Genomic DNA, 17,489 nt, shown 5'->3' with positions numbered 1-17,489 from the left:
AATCAGTATTAAAAATTAGATCCAAGAACTGACATCTAGGCTCGATGACCAAGTTCATGCTTAACCTGGGTGAAGCCTTGAGATCCCCCTCACACCGCACCCAAATCTGGCATCCTGTAAGGTCAGGCAGAACATCCCTAGAATGCCTTCTGCTCATGCTGTGTGATGCCAGGTACAGTGGAAAGCGTACCCAAGCAGTCTGACTTACACTTAACTTAAGAAACTGATATTAAAACACCACAGCTTTATTGTAATAATGTCGTAAGGTGCCTGAGGAGTGGGCTGAAGAGAGCCGAGGAAAAGCAGGAAGGGGAAGTGGTCATTAAGATCTGTCCATTAGAGTTGGGATTTGGCCCCAGTCTCTAAGGATGGATAGAGTGTGTGCAGGGGCAACAGAACAAGGCTTCCTAATGGGCAGTGATGCAAGAATACGAGGGGAAGTTGGGTCAAGTGAGAGGAACATGGTGGATGCATCCAGAAGTTGTATTTGGAATTACACTGGAAACAGTCCTCGGAGGATGGGGAGATGGCTCAGTGGTTCAGAGTGCTGACTGTTCTACCAGCGCTGTGGACCTTGGTTTCCTCCTGATGGCTCATCACTCCAGTACAGGAGATCTGTTATCTTCCTCTGACCTCCATGGGCACCAAGCACTCAGGAGGTGCAGACACGTATATGCAGGTAGGACACTCTTACATATGTAATCAAATTAATTTAAAAAAAAAAAAAAGGCAATGTTGGAAAATCAGGTTGCTATCAAGTTAAGGTGCTTGAATCTCTGCGGGAGTTTTTGGTTTGGTTTGGTTTGGTTTCTGTAGGCAACAGGATGTGTTTTTAAGCCGAGAAAGGAGAAGATGAGCTAATATTGCGAATGTGAGCCACGAATGTGAGGAAGATTTATCTTGAGAGACATTTCTAAGATAAAGATACAGCAGCTAGGACTGGAAAATATCACAAACACATGAGACATCTTGTACAGAATCCATTTGTTTATCCACTTTATGTGGTGTGTCTGCAAGGTTCATCAAGACAGGAGAAGGTGTCCGTGACACGGTTCATTAAAAAAGTCCAGCATAGCAAGAGAAAGGCAGTTCAGTAAGCTCTGATACCACTGCCTAAGGGCGTCAAGAGGAGAGAGAGAGAGAGAGAGAGAGAGAGAGAGAGAGAGAGAGGGTATAGGCAATGGGGGGGGTTATAGTAAGGAGGAAAATGGTGACGGTGGTACCGGATCATTATAGGTTCTGTATGAGCCAGGTACTGAAGTAGGCACTTAACATGTACACAATCTAGTGACGTGGGTGCAGTTACCGTACTCATCAAGTTGAGAACAAAATCCCAGCTTAGATGTGTCAGAATTAAAACTTAAGCCCAAGCACGTCCAGATCCACTGTGCTGTTGTGCCAGGTCCTAGTACATCTCCCAGGGCTGAACCTGGCCAGGGCAGTGAAGGAATGAAGAAAGGACAGACACACAGACAGGCTGAGGACAGGAGGACTGGAGTCTCTGCTGGAGAAACCATGGCACCCCTGACGTTCACATTGTTTATTATATAGACTTGACATTAGAGGCCAGGGTTTTTACACATGACTGAACAAGGAGACAGGCTCGGCTAATCCAGCAGGAGCAGTCTCTATAGGCAAGCAATCCCCAGACTGTAAATTTCCAAGGGAAAAAGCTATGGTAGACATTTTCGGAACAGTCAGCATCTACGTTCATAGCCCCTGGTGAAGGCCTTGGGATCCTTGACTGCCACGTCAACAGCACACATCCCCTCCCTCGGGGCTTCCTCTACCCCTGTGCTGCTGGCAAGTTATTCATACAGACAGGCAAAAAGCTGGGTGCCATAGTGCACACCTTTAATCCCAGCTCTCAGGAGGCAAAGGCAGGCAGAGCTCTGTGAGTTCGAGGCCAGCCTGGTCTACACAGTGAGATGCAGAACAGCCAGGAGAGTAACACAGAGAAACCCTGTTTCAGGAGAGAGAGAGAGAGAGAGAGAGAGAGAGAGAGGCAGAAGAAGCAGAGGTATAATGTGTTGCATTTTACTACAGTAAATTGAAATCTGGAGAAAGGGGGAAACTGAATGTTTTTTAAAAAAGCAAAAGGTCAGACAGCAATTTTGAGGAAACCACGGAAAGTAAACGAAAGCAAGCTACGAAGAGATTAGCACCTTCACGCCATAACCCAAGAAAAAGGGTCAGAAACAAGGTGGATGCAAATCAAAACGGAAAGAATTCTGTCTTCAGAATGACTTCTCGTGGGCAGCCATTCCGACACTGGCTCCTTATGTAGGATTTACAGCTCAGCACAGGTACAGACCTCAGAGAAGTTAATATGTTATTCAGAACACTAATGCTATGAACAATACTTGAAAGGTACACAGACCTCCACCTGGGGAGAGGTTTTAAACCTACCAAAATAGAATAAGTGAATAGAAGAGGTGCCAACCAGGGCCCTGGTCTCCTGTCCAGAGATTCCCGTCTCTCTCACCACAATACTCATAAATTTGGCCTTAAGAGAAAAAGAACCATAAACCTCCCGGTTGTGCCTTCAACATCCCTCCCCGGTCCTGATCACACGTCCTGAAGTGGAACAGCAACGCCAAAGCTGGAACCTGCACTGCTGGGCCCAGGAGTCTCTGTCACTTTCTGATATGCTCCGTTAGAGCAGATACTATGGCAGATGCTACTTCAGTCTCTCCCAGACTTGAAAAGGGCAAGATGCTCAGCACATAGCGTGTGCCAGCACGAAACTGCCCTACAGCACAGAACAATGAATGCACGCAAGGAAAATGTTCCATTGTGACTTCTAAAAGAAATGGGAAAGTGTAAAACATGAAGTTCATGTCAGCAAAGAAAGGAGGACAACAATTAGCACTTGGGACATAAACTCAACCTTTGTCTCCTTTGTCACTCTGAAAACCCTTGCCTGGGCTGTTACTATTTAACCTTTCATTCTTTCATCTGTTCATTTTGCAAGTATGGTGCTGGGACTAAAGTATGGGTGGAGGCCACGGCTTCCAGGGTTTGGAAAGAAATGCAACAGTTTCAGATTCCACCATCTTTTTCATCCCTTAGATCTTTGACACACCTTGGCAAAGAATCTACTGGCATCACTACAACGAGAGGGAATATGCTTATTTGAAGCCTTTTGCTTGTGATGCGAAACTTGAATGGGTGTGCCAGATTCCAAAAGGCAAGTCCCTTCGTTTTCCAACCTTGAATGCCACCAATACTGGGCTAGACGGTCTTCCGGGACGAATGCGGCTGCAATGCAGAGGTCAAAATCGGGCAGGTCCTTGTAAAATTTAGAAGCGATTTTCAGTCAACTCCGAGATGCTAGTAGTTGATACAAACTCAAATTCAAGAAACCAGTTAAAAAGGACAGTAGAGCCTGCAATGACAAGAGGGGAGGGGGGAGGAAGGGGAGAGGGAGGGAATGAAAGAAGGGAGGGAAGTCAGGCATAGTGGTACAGGCCCGCAGACTCCAGCACTTAGGAGATGAGACAAGATCACCATACTTGGATTGCCAGGGCTCCATGGAGATACTTTGTCTTTGACAAGATTATAAACAAGAAACCATGTACAGTTTTAACTGTCTTACGGCGCTATTGGTGAAAGCTACCCAAAATGAAGAGATCGGTCTCAAAGAGAAAAACTAAACACACTTGATGGGTAGGCAGAGTTGTAAAACACACCTAATGCTTTGGGTCCCATGACCACATGAAACTAGGGCCAACAAATTTACCCTATACTTTCTTAAGATTAAACAAAGTATGTATTTACTTGAAATCAGTTTTACTGCAGCTGATACGAAATGGGGTGGGAAGCCACTGGAGTTCTGTGAGGACCATTTCCCAGGTGCCTCTTGGGCACGATCCGGTGATCCTCACAGCCTTTGATCAGAAACTATCTCTTACAGAGTAGAAACTGGAGGCTCTGGAGTCAGGGATCTGAGCAGAGTAGGGTAAAGGTAAGGTGTGTGGACACCAGGCCACCAACCCAAAAGCACAGAGTTCCATGTGCCGTATTTCCTGTTTCCATTCCAAACTCCTGAGTGGCTTTCTTATTTTCCTCTCTATTTGTCTAGTCTTCTTTAAACAGTCACTGCTCCACCATTGCGTATGTTTCCCGGCCCCACCTTGGGAACTGGAAATCTGTCCCATGTTTACAGACTAGATGCTCAGGTTCCATTAGAAGCAGGGCTGACCCTTGCTGAACTCTCCTTGGCGCCTGTGTGTGATAGCTACAGAATCTCTTCACTATTTTTGCTTTCTATCTGATGGATATACATATACATACACATACACATACACATATACATATACATCTGAGACTTCCTTAATACAAAGTGAAAGACAGCTAAAAAGTCTTTCTGTTCTCATCATGGGGATTGAACCCACGGCCATGCATATTGAAGGCAAGTGCTTTACCATTGAACTACATACCCCAATGACAGACTACTAGCTTCACTTAATTCCTATTTAATAGGCCTGCCTTTTAAAAGGTCAGCAGTAAAGCATCAGTATAAACCCTGAGAAATCCCACTCAGGCGTTTCTAACTGGACACGAACCAGTGAGATCCAAAATGAATGAGCCTCCAAGAATGTTTCGCCGTAGCCTTGGAGTATCCCTTTACAGGATGCATGCTTTGTGATCCAGGACTACCCATAAGCCATTGCTCTCTTCTCACACAGGTAGCACTCCCCTGATGCCGGACTGGTATAACCCAGGTAAGTTGAACGTCAAAATTCAGCCAACTTAACTTGGATCTTGGTGGATAAGGCGTGTAGCTTGTTGTCAGTTGCTTCTTTCTTCCCTTGCTCTCTGGTGAAATGGCTGCAGGCAGCAGAGGTGATGAGTGGGTGGGCTGGGGGGAGGTAGCAGAGATGGAGCTTCCTTCTCGGAGCAGGGGAAAGTCTAGCCACAGGTCCCGAAGTCCTGAGATTGTCGTGGACAGCACTTCTGCTGGCCAGACAGCCAGAGTTCTTAGTGGGCTGCTGAGTTAAATTAACCGCAACGGTCACGTTTAAAAAAAAAAAAAAAAAAAGGACTTGTTTTTGTCTTACGATGGTTCCGCTGGTAGTCTGCATCATTTTAGCCTGTAGTGATACAAGGTCTCCTTTTCAGGGAGCCCGGAAAAGTAATAGGCTGCTCGTCTCTAGGTGGCTGGACAATGGAGGCGGAAAAGGAGGCACCAGGGTCAGAGTCCTTCCAGTATAACTAGACCCTCCCTGTGGATGATTCTTCCACCTGCCAATAAAATCTTGAGCAGGGAAGCCTCAGGCCTTTGAGGGACCGTTTGCTAGTATATGTATGATTAATTCTGAATGCCCCATGGCTAGCCGTCTGTGTATGATTATCACCGCTGTAACTCTGTTTTTTTTCTTTAGAGCGCACTGGAATTCATGGGTCCCCAGTTATAATTGAAGGAAGTGAATACTGGTTTGTTGCTGATCCCCACTTAAACTATGAAGAAGCCGTCCTGTACTGTGCTAGCAATCACAGCTTTCTTGCCACCATAACATCTTTTACAGGACTAAAAGCTATCAAAAACAAATTAGCAAATGTAATATAAACAAATGCATTTTTGATATTTCATTTATTTTTATTTTGTGTACATGAGTGTTTACCTAAAATGTTCCATGTTTATGCACTACCTGCACCGGCCAGAAGAGGGCACCCCTAGAACTATCCCCTAGAGCTGTAATCATGGTTGTGAGCTCCAGTGTGTAGATGCTGGGAATTGAACCCCAATCCATTGAGCCATCTCTGCTGCTAAACAAATGCATTTTAATTTCTTATGTTTACATTTATTTCACATATTATTTACATGATATTTCACTGTAATGTTTCTAACATCATTGAAACCCAAATCTTGGCCATGCATGGTTAGTATGTATATAATCTCAACCCTTGGAAGGCTGGGACAGCAAGATTGTAAATTTGAGACCAGATCAGCCTGAGCTATAGAGCAAGACAGGAGTTTGGGGAGGAAGGGTAAGGGAGGAGAGAAGGATACAGAGAGAGAGAGATATTAAATCCTCATACAAAATACTATTTACTTCACAGCATCCAAAATCATGCTAGAGAGGCTGAAGAGAATTGCTTAATGTACTAGAATACACAACTGATATTAAATATCAAATTGATGGATATGTATCAGTAGAGAATATAAATAATAATTCTTATTCTTTATCATGTTGTTTTTAAAACTTTTTACCTTTCTGTTTCTACTAGTAGAAAATAAAATTAAATTGCAAAATAGCCTTTGGGTGGGAAACTAGTATTGCTTAAAGTTTGTAATTAACCATAATAATACACTATATACCCAATTAATACATTGGTCCAGATATATATGTATATTACTATAATTATAGAAGTCACTTTTTATATCCAAAATAGGACCTGTGGATATATAAAGTAAGATATGTCTGATTATTTATAAAGAAAGGTCTCAGTATATATTATTTTTTGAGACCAAGTAATGGAGTGTTTGGAGATTTTTGTGGTTTGTGATTACAACAAAACAGAAAATGTAAATTCGAGGTCTCCCGGAGTATCCAGGACACCTAAGGATGGGCATTCGGTTTCCTTTCAGATATCCAGTGAAGAACAGAAGTGGTGGGTGAAAACAAGCGAGAATCCAATTGATCGTTACTTTATGGGGTACGTAACACCTTAGATACCGACTCAGTTTATCAATTTACCACAAAAGGAGCAGTCCTGCCTCCACTGTGTGAGGAGATTACTAATCCTAAACAGTTTTAAACATTAGTCCATATGTTTGAGAAACCGAGTTTCTTTGCATGCTTGGTATCAAAAGAGTGGTTTAAAATTGATCACGTTAACATTTAATTGATGATTAGGATGGTTCAGAGTAAAGAAAATGACTAGGACTTGCAATGGCACTGCGAGAGTTCTCACAGCCCCCACTTCCTTTCAGCTCGAGACGACGCCTGTGGCACCGTTTTCCCATGACGTATGGAGACGAATGCTTGCACATGTCAGCCAAGACGTGGCTCATTGGTAAACGTCATTCTGACTCTCCCGTGTTGACCATGTGACTGACGAACTGCAAATTCAGTTGCTGCCTGAATTCAACTTCCTTCTGAGTGACCGTTCAGTAGTTTCTTCTTAATTTACCACTGGTGGCAGTAGCTCCTTCCAATGCGGAGATTTTCGGTTCTTTTCGCTTCTAGCCCTTTACTTTTAGACCAAGCTTAGTGCTTGCATAACTGATCAGCAGACAGATATGTCTGCAAGGTTGAGCAGGCATATCCAGGGTTCTGGATCCCCTGGTTAGACATCCCTGCCTACTCTCCTGTTTCACTCTTTCTCTGGCTTAAGGTATGGCTGCTTTATCAAATGTGTAATTTTTACAGGCAATATCACAATCCTATAAACCTCTTGACATGAATAAACAGTACAGGCAGAAATGACCAGTAAAGACCAAGAATATATTTTAACTATCAGGAATGACTGCTTTAAAGAGCTTCTCCTAGGGGGAAGAGGATAGACTTCCGACCATCCCCTAGCACTTAAAACTGTATGATAAAGTAGGAGCCTGTCTTTATTGGCAGTCATTTTTAAAAAGCACTCAATGAAAAATCCTTATCGTCACAACCCTGGCTCTCCCTTTTCAGACTTAAGTAAACGAGCGGACTGCAATGCCAAGCTGCCCTTCATCTGTGAAAAATACAATGTGTCTTCATTAGAGAAATATAGCCCACATCCTGCAGCTGAAGTACAGTGCACTGGGAAGTGGATTCCTTTTCGGAATAAGGTAAGAGAGTCGCGGCACTGTGCTACCCATGGTCGCTTTCGTGCTGCTCGGATGGCCTGTGGCAGAAAGGCAGCCTCTCGGAAACATCTCCGAGAGGGCCTCCCGAGTGGCCTCTGCTTCCGGAAACACAATCTGGCATCAAACTCATTTCTCAAGCGCTGATGCCTACGGGCCTTTGTATTCTGTTGTTTGCAGCACCAAAGTTGCTGCTTTTGATCTGCTTTCCCCCGTAAAAGAGAAAGATCTAAGTACCCTCTGTCAGTCAGCCTTGGTCAGAGACCTCACAAGTGCTACAAAATACTTAACCTTGGTTTTTGCCCACATGGGAGATGGATTGAGCAACAGGTTCTGTGTTGGCCTCTTTGGGATGCCTGAGCCTTACTGCTGTATGTGGGTATTACAGATTTCCTGGGCTGCTAGGAACAGACTGTCACCGGTGTTAACACGTTTGTTCCCTCACTTAGGAGAAGTGTAGAGGGGTGTGGTCTAGGCTGGAGTGAAGACCGCACAAAGCCTTCAAGAGCAGCAAGCTCCTTGTTTCTGCCCTGCCATAGTCCCCACGGGGCATCTCTGTTAGAGTTCAGGGTGGTCCTTCTGGGGCTGTTTCTGGAAATCACCCATTGACTCTGCTTGGGGCTCAGCTTCCTCTACCCATCCAGTTGGTAAGAAGGCTGAACAAAGCTGCAGAATGGTTCAGGGAGCATGGCTTGGGGCAGGCTATCCCACCCTAACCTGTGCTCCTAACCACAGAGAAAGGAAGAGATGGACTCGCCAGCAGAAAGGCCCTCAGTGAAGCAGGGGCCATTTTGACTTCTGGATTGGGGAAGGGGCATCAATGTAACCCTATCACTGAGCTACTTCTTAACCATGTTTTGACTTTAAAAAAAAAAAAAAGGATAATCTTTTTAATTCCTCCAAGGTGCTGGAACTATGCTGATTTGCATAGTGACACAAACTTGAATTAAAATGTCCTACCCAGAAGAAAGGGTGTGTCAGAGATCAGAGCCCAGTCTTTGCTCTCCGATAGAACAGACTCCAATAACCATGCCACCGCTCTGCAGTTGCTCTGCAACCGGGGCAAGTTGCTTGACTTGCCTCAGCTTCCTTGTTCGTTCTGAGAGTTAAATGAGATGGGCGATTGACCGAATACAGAAACTGCAGAGCAAGTAAGAGTCACTCGACAAGTGAGGCCTTCGTGAGATCCGTAATAAGTAACATGAAAACGGCTCATCACGAGTCTATACTGAAGTATGAATTTGAAGTCACGCCGTTTGCACATCTCACAGGTTGACGGCAGCGCGCTAAAGATGAGGTGTTCCTGCTTCTGTGGTTTGCTTGTGTCTGAGGCTGAGGCTTCCTCCATGTCTCTCTGTTTTACAGTGCTTTCTAAAGGTCACCTCTGAGCCCGTTACATTTTCTCAAGCAAGCAGCATCTGTCATTCCTACGGTGGCACCCTTCCTTCCGTGCTGAGCCGGAGTGAACAAGGTACCAGAGTCTCTGGGGAAGCATGTGTTTGTTTGTTTGTAATGGGAATAAACTGGGGCGTCGGCAGAGCTTGGAAAGTGCTGTATGCTCTGATTTGGGAGCCAAGTTAATTTTGAGAGGCTGTGGGAAATTAAAACAAAATCATACAGTTAAACTACTTTCCATTAGATAAGGCAAAAGGCTATCTTGGTAGATAATCCAAATGCTCTTTTTAATTTTTTTTGTGCATGTATGCGTGCGTGCATGCATGTGTGTGTGTGTGTGTGTGTGTGTGTTTACACGCACGTATGTGCAGATCAGAGAACAACATGCAGGAAGGAATTTACTCTTCCTCTCCACCACGTGGGGTCTGCAAATCCATGTAGGTCGTCAGGGCTCTCTGGCCCTAGCTGATTTTCTAAAAATTCTCTTTTTAACAGATTTTATTACATCCTTGCTTCCGGAAATGGAAGCTAGTTTATGGATTGGTCTGCGCTGGACTGCCTACGAAAGGCTAAGCAAATGGACGGATGACAGAGAGCTGACCTACAGCAACTTTCACCCTCTGCTGGTCGGTCGGAGGCTGAGCATACCGACAAATGTGAGTTAGTCGTGTCAGTCATCTATCCAGTGCTGGCAAATAAGAGTCTCCGACAGTTACTAGATACAGAACAGTAGCCCGGGAACCCGGGATATAACTCAACGGAGTGCTTTCGAAGCACGCGAAAATCCCACCAGTATAAACCAGACAGCATGGTGCAAGCCTGTAATCCTACGCTTGGGAGATAGGGCCAGGAGGGTCAGCATCTCTGTCACCCTCTGAGCTCTGGGACTAAAGGCATGCACCACCACTGCATAGGGGCTCCACCAGCTTTATGGGTGACTTTAAATCCAATAGTTCACGGTGAAGATTAACCTGCACAACATACATCCCGGTAACTTTCTTAACACATCCCAAGATTTTGTAAGTAGGTCTTCTGGGAATTCCTTATTAGGTCATTTCTACTCTGCATAAGATGGTGACCCTGTAGCTGCTAAAACCCCTCCTCTCCATCTCGTTCTTCCTCATACCTGCTAGGACTTCCTAGAAACAGGGACACTGAGGGAGTGGTCACCACCACCCTAGACTTACTTGATGTTGGGTCTGGAGGTTAGCAGACGGCTCTGCAAGCTGTTGTTGGTAACGTTATGGTGACTGTGAGTTCAGTTACAGGAGAATTTCACACACACACACACACACACACACACACACAAATAAAAATAAAAAAATAAAAAAGAGCATTTGGATTATCTTCAATCAGGATTTCCTAAGCCTTGTTTCCGTCATCTCCAAAATATCATCGAGTTTCTCCGATCAGAGTGGCTGGCGGGTGGTGAAACGCAGGAAGAGATTACGTCTCAGGCACTAAACCTACCTGTTCTGAGTAGATTGTTTGCTGGACCAGCGTAGGCTTGTTAGTGGTTCATTTGGGATGCCTTGCGTCTCTGCTTATCCAGTTGGTTTCTTAAAGCTCTGTTCCGACGCTTTCTTCCAGTCATGCTGCCGCCACAAAGAAGCGTGCAGCTCTCTGTCTTGTCCGTGCTCTGGAATTATGACCCCACCGGTGCTAACAAAGGAACTGTGTGCAGGATGCTAAACCCCTCTTTAATGAGAAGAAGACGTGGTGTAGGAGCGGAGGGCTCAACCGCAAGGCCTCTGCCTGGGCTCAGGATGCCTCTAGAAGTTTATTTAGATCTAAGATCAACTTCCCGCTCTAAGCTCCAGGGCTATCATAGGGTCAATATAACAACTGGGTAAAAATCATTCGCTTCAAGCTTTAGTCCAGGACACAGAAGTGTTTTGCGACATCCACCAATGTCGATTTTCAGTTTTCTCCAAACGCACTGGCACATTTAGGGTCTGATGTTTCCTTATGATTAAAGGAAGCCGTCTGTGCCACTGACATTTTGAAGTGCGTTAAAATAAATATGTGTAGGGTTTTGCTTTTTAACCCCATCACTTAGTGATTGTGCAAAACAAAAGCAAATGCATGTCTTTGGTTCTTTGCCTCCAACCTCCAGCGTCGCCCGTTACCCATAGTGAGCAATAGCACATCTATATTTTCCTATTCTGTTTTTCTTAGAGCTACCCATTCTCTCAGGTTGAATTCTTCATTCGTTTCTCCCCCTTTTAAATATATTTAATAATGCGTATTTTCTCTATTTAACTTTTGATCATATCCCTCCCCTTGATTCTTTCTCATTATTTTCTATAATTACTTTATTTTATGTTCATTTAACACTTATTTAGTGATTTAATTTTTGAATCCTAGTATAAGCATGTTTTTTCTTTTTCTTTTTAAGCATATGTTTATTTATTTTGTACATGCATGTTTGCATGTGGGCTCATGCCCCGGACATGTGAGGATACCAGAGAACAGCCTGTGTGAGCTGGTTTTCTCTTTTTACTACGTGGGATCCAGGTGTGAAACTCAGTTTCTCGGGCTTGGCTGCAAGCACCATGACCTACTGAGCCATCTTGCAACCCCCTTTCTTAGCTTTACATGCTGAAGAATACTAGTAATGGAACTACATCCCAGTGTTTTTACTTTAATAGAAAAGTTTTATAATGAGTAATCTAGGAGAACTTAGAGGCGAATTTTCTAGTGTGCAGTACAGTTTACTTTGTAAAATGCTTATAAAGGGACTGGAAAGATGTCTCAGTGGGTAAAGGCCCTACAAACGGGAGGACATGAATTGATCCCCACACCCACATAAAGGACAGGTGTGTAGCACAAGCCCATGTCCCTGCATTGGGGAGGCAGAGTTTTGCTGTCTTGCTGTCTTGCTAGTTAAGTCGGAGATTAGCAGGTAGAAAACCCTTGTCTCAGAAATTAGTGGAAACAATTGAGGAAAAACAACAATATCAACCCACACCTACCGTGAGAATACATGCACACATATGCTTGTGAGCATGCACCCAAACTCGTACACACAAAAAAGTATCCCCAGCTACTCACTGAATTAAGTGTATTTTGCTTACTTGGATTCTTGAGACTGACTTCAGAGAGTTTAGAATTCCTGTAGTTGTTTTGGCCCTATTTCTAAGAGGTTTTCTTTATCTGTTGAATAAAACTGTGTGTATCTATGTGAACATGTTTTAATTTCTAAAGTTATCTGCCTTTTTCTAGGCCTCGGGTGTTAGTCACCTTTTTGTTGTTTTAAGTTGTTCTTTCACTACTCAGCGGTAACTTCTTTTATGGGTTGTTTTGGGTAATTTCATTATTGTTGTTTTGGTTTGGGGTTTTTGTTTTGTGTGGGGGTTTTTTGGTTGTTGTTTTGTTTTATTTTTATTGTTGATGACGGTGATTGGTTGGTTAGTATGGGGAAGAAGAAATACCAACTTAAAACCCAGAATTCTCACTTCTGTCAAGAATCTTCCAAATACTCATTCCATGACTGCACTAATATCTGCCTTTTTTTTTTTTTTTTTTAGTTCTTTGATGATGAGTCTCACTTCCACTGTGCCTTGATTCTTAATCTCAAAAAGTCACCGCTGACTGGGACCTGGAATTTTACTGCCTGTTCAGAGCGTCACTCTCTGTCTCTGTGTCAGAAGTACTCAGGTATTATTAATCCCACTGGACAGCGATCAGACCGCCATCATCACCTTTGAGCCCAATTTGAAGCAAGCGTTATTAAATACTGGCCAGGAAGATGGACCAAGTCTATACAGGGATTTCCAGATAATAGCCTCAAAATAAGAATGTGTACTTCCTGCCTTTGTCCAATAGGGGGCAAGCACACATCCCAATGTACTTCCTGCCTATGTGTCTCCCACCTACATGGGATCAAACACATTCCGTGCAGTTGGGGCAACCAACCTTGTTTATAAACGTGAAAATATACGGTTTGCTGTCTTACATGATGAGCCCCCAGCATTCCAGGAACTTATCTTGGGCAAGTGGGGTTTACAGCTTATTGCAGGTTAGAGGTATTTTTGTTTGTTTGTTTGTTTGTTTGTTTCATAAATCTCTTAAGCACAGTAATTAACTGTCACCTAGATATTTACCATACTTTATGCTGTTAGATATGTAGGGTTCCTTTTGCCGAAAGTCTTACAAATGAACTCATATCATTTTATAGTTTGTACGGAGCTTACATTTTTTAGCACAGATAAGTTTATATTAACACGGCGAGACAGATTAGCTCATAAAGAGTGTGGGGGATTTTTCCCAAGTATTATTGCCACAGTTAAATATAAAAATTAAATCTATGATGGAAAATGTTAATAGTTGTCTAATGAAAGCCACAGTTAATAATTTGTGTAAGCTAGGTTCAATATTCCTTCCATTCAGACACTCTGCGGATTTTAGTTTTTTTTTTTTTTTTTTTTTTTTTTTTATAGTACGGAATAGAGTTTATTCAGGTCATGGGAGGGTTAAGAGGGTAGTAGAGGCAGAGAGAGAGAGAGAAAAGTAGAGGAGTAGAGGCCAGCCATGAGCACGTGGGACAGAGGGGGGAAGGGAAAGGGGAGAGCAAGCGGATTTTAGTTTTTATGTGAAGAAAAGTGCAGTCCTGTTACAGGCACTGGTAAATTCGGCCGACAGAAATGACAGGAAACACGATGCATGAAGCAGTCTGCTCCTCTCCGTATCAAAATAAAGCATGCACTTCAACAGTAGAAAACTCCCACACTGGGTGGCACACTCTTCTAATCCCAGCATGTGGGAGGAAGAAGAAGATGAATCTGTAAATTCAAGGTTGGCCTGATATACTTAGTGAGTTCCAGGACAGCCAGGGCTACATAGTAAGAGAAAAAAAATGAAATGAAACCACCCAGTTATTTAAAATAATATATTGCATTATTTTTAATTGACCATTATAAGGTTTTAATAAATGTTTAACTAAAAGGTTTTGTTACATAATGAGACCCTGAAGCACCTATTTCACGTACTTTAGTGAAGCTTTGCTTGCTAAGTTAGTCTTTTCCCTTGTCCCACACTCTCAAATGACTTCCTTACTCAGATAAGAACCCTAGAGCCGGACTGGTTGAGAGCACTGACTGCTTTTCCTGAGTTCAAATCTCAGCAACCACATGGTGGCTCACAACCATCTGTAATGAGATCTGATGCCCTCTTCTGGTGTGTCTGAAGACAGCTACAGTGTGTGTGTGTGTGTGTGTAAAATAAATCTTAAAAAAAAAAAGAACTCTAGAGCCCATGTGGCTTTCTCCTCCCGAATGAAAGCAACTAACCAAGAGTGGGAGGTTCCAAGTCAGATATTTTACCTATAAGCCATTGTTCTTGTTTTCTTTTACAAATAGGAACTGAAGAGGGACAGCCCTGGGAGAACAGTTCTGAAACTGTGAAGTACCTAAACAAGCTGTACAAAATTATCTCGAAGCCCCTGACTTGGCATGGAGCTCTGAAGGAGTGTCTCACAGAGGGCATGCGGCTGGTGAGCATCACAGACCCGTACCAGCAAGCCTTCCTGGCAGTGCAGACCACCCTGCGGAACTCCTCCTTCTGGATCGGACTCTCCAGTCATGATGTACGTTTCCCACTCTAACTGTTGGCTCCTCTAGTAGACTGGAAGAAAACAGCATCTTAAAATCCTATGCAGCTAATTCCATGAATGTCTATTTGTGTGTCTTTTGACGGATAGTGAAAAATTGGGGTTTTTAAAAACATTGAAGTGGGTGTGACTCACTGACCACTTCCTTTTATTTTAGTTTTCCTTTGTTGACTGAGCTAGAATCAGAATTTGTCAGGTCTCTAACACCAGTAGGGTTTGGTATGGTAAAGTGTTGAGAATTTTTCATCACTTTCAGAGTTAGCAGAAAGAAGTTAAAACACACAGGTAAACAAGAGGCTCTGTCTCAGACCAGACCAAAGGTAAAGACTAGCACCTAACATTGCTCTTAGACCTCCACACCTGAGCCATGGCACATGTGTGCCAATGCATGGACACATACACACACAAACACGTGGACATTACACACCCAGACGTGTGCACATCACACACACACACACACACACACATGCACACAGACACACGCACAACACACAGAGAGACATATGAACATCTAACACACACACACACACACACACACGAGTACATCACACAGAAACACATGCATATTGTACACACATACATACACACACACATGTGCACATCACAAAAACATACATGATATCACACACACAAGCACACATACATGTACATCACACACACTGACATACATACATCATACACACATATACATATACACTTTAAAGTTGTGAAATATAATAAATTAAAAGAAGAAAATTAAAATTACTTGTAGTATAATTATTGTTATTAAGGTGTAGTGCCTTCATACATGTAATCCCAACATTTAGGAGCCTGAAGCAGGAGGATTATCATAAGTTCAGTGCAGGCCTAACCTATAGAATGAGTTCCAGGTGAGCCCAAGCTATAGAGTAAAATTTTCACTGATTAATGGGGAGTTGCTATTATCAAAGTATCAGAAGTTTACACAGGGTTTAATATTCTACTATGTATTCTTGTGTTCTGTATTAAGGATTTATTTTTAAAGCAGTTAGAGTCATATCTTATAATTTTCTTCATTTCCCACTTAATGATTGTAATATTTTCTTTAGTCTGTTTTCTATTATTATTATTATTATTATTATTATTATATTATATTATATTATTATTATTATTAGTGGCAGTAAGGGTGAGAGAGAGAGAGAGAGAGAGAGATATCAGGGGACAACTTTGTGGAGTCTGTTCTCTCCTTCCACCTTTGTGTGGGTCTCTGGGGGGGAAAAGGCTGGGGGGGGAATCAGGTTCCCAGGCTTGTGCAGCGAGTGTTCTACCCACTGAACTATCTTGCTTGCCTCTCTCTCTTTTCAGTTCTCTTCCCCTTCTCCTGTATGTTACATATTCTGTGTGACTGTTGTCTCTATTTCTTCATAAACTGCCTTAAGTCTTTGCAACATAACAGGATTGTAACATTGTATGTTGAAAACAATTGAAGATTTTTAAACAGAACAGAACTAATGTAACTTTCCTTTATTTGAGAAACACCTCACTAGGGGAGTAGAGACAGGCCTGGAGCCTGGAGTTGCGAGCACAGTTGTTTTTCTATACATTACTTAAGAAGCTGACATTGGCCTGAACAGAGCATGCTCGCTGTGTCTCAAGTATAGCGATGCTGGGTTGCATGAAATCCAGAGCAGAGCACAGCATCTATTTAAGACATCCCGAAGTCAGTGGTTGGGACAGATTGACGAAGCATCGGTGAGGGCATTGTAGTGACTACCAGGAAGGAGCAGGGGGAACCAGCCCTCATGTGAGGAACATGTCAGAGAGAGGCAAGGATCCAGGCAGTTTGCTTGTACGTAAAAGAAATAACACCCACTGCCCCCTTCTTACAGCCTTTTGCTTCTAAGAAAAATGAACAGAATTCCCTTGTGCAGCTAAAAAAATAAATAAAATAGAAAGCCTAGTGTTAGTGTGGAAAAGCCGGGTTCAAATTAAGATCAATGAAAGAGTAGATGTTTAAAGCTTAGGTATTTATAGTCTTGATCAGGGGATTTCAAATTCAATACAAAGAGATGGGGAAGGAGGAAGCTCCAAAAGCCATTGCCAGGGCTGGTGGCAAACAGGGAAGAATCTAGGACAGTGTCGCCAGCCAAAGTGTAGGTAGAACTATGTTTTCTAGGGGGTAAGTTTAAAGCCCCACAGTGGCTTAAGACATCATCTGTAAGGCCCTGAATCTAACCACTAGCACTACCAAAATAATGAAGCATTTGATAGTGCTGGGTGGGGCCGTTTTCTGGTTTAGACCTTTCCTTGGGCCCCAGGAAGGCTTAACGCTTTAATGCAGTTGGACTCGCATTGGTTATTAAGGTCTAGTGCTCCAGTGGTACCTGGAACTCCCACGCCAACAACGTAAAGCCATTCTCAAGAAAGGCGGGTAATCGGGTCTTGTCAACTTCTAAAGACAAGTGTTTAGAGGCCTCTAGACTGATCTATAACCCTGAAAGGGAAGCTGCTTTGTTCCAGAGACCAGTGTGAACAGCAGTGTAAGAGAATTGAGGAGTTGAGACTAAGGAGTGAACGTTTCTGTAGCTCTAGGTGCCAGCCTGCTCCTGGTTGTATATTTTACCCTGGTCTTCAGTCACAGACAATTCACAGACAGGGGGCTGGAAAGTTGGAGGGTCAGTCTCACAAATCAAAAGCTCCTAAGTGATTGGACCGTGGTTAACAACCACA

The 17,489-nt window shown here is 43.2% G+C and overlaps 1 protein-coding gene across 2 annotated transcripts in view; it reads left to right on the top strand.

Annotated features, from left to right (window-relative positions):
• LY75 (lymphocyte antigen 75) overlaps positions 1 to 17,489 on the top strand; it is a gene marked incomplete at both ends in the record, with an annotated part of 86,869 nt that overhangs the window by 48,882 nt on the left and 20,498 nt on the right. The window contains 10 exons of one of the 2 annotated variants that reach the window (XM_080927002.1): positions 3,073 to 3,194; positions 4,696 to 4,727; positions 5,388 to 5,563; positions 6,596 to 6,663; positions 6,947 to 7,023; positions 7,641 to 7,780; positions 9,161 to 9,266; positions 9,686 to 9,846; positions 12,721 to 12,850; positions 14,551 to 14,777. In XM_080927002.1, the coding sequence (XP_080783128.1) occupies positions 3,073 to 3,194; positions 4,696 to 4,727; positions 5,388 to 5,563; positions 6,596 to 6,663; positions 6,947 to 7,023; positions 7,641 to 7,780; positions 9,161 to 9,266; positions 9,686 to 9,846; positions 12,721 to 12,850; positions 14,551 to 14,777 (1,239 nt within the window). Of the gene's footprint in view, positions 1 to 3,072; positions 3,195 to 4,695; positions 4,728 to 5,387; positions 5,564 to 6,595; positions 6,664 to 6,940; positions 7,024 to 7,640; positions 7,781 to 9,160; positions 9,267 to 9,685; positions 9,847 to 12,720; positions 12,851 to 14,550; positions 14,778 to 17,489 lie in introns of both variants that reach the window. The other variant, XM_080927001.1, reaches the window with a different exon arrangement.

This window comes from Micromys minutus, assembly GCF_963924665.1.
Source record: "Micromys minutus genome assembly, chromosome: 13".
Lineage (NCBI taxonomy): Eukaryota > Metazoa > Chordata > Mammalia > Rodentia > Muridae > Micromys > Micromys minutus.
This window is presented reverse-complemented; position numbering and strand designations above follow the sequence as displayed.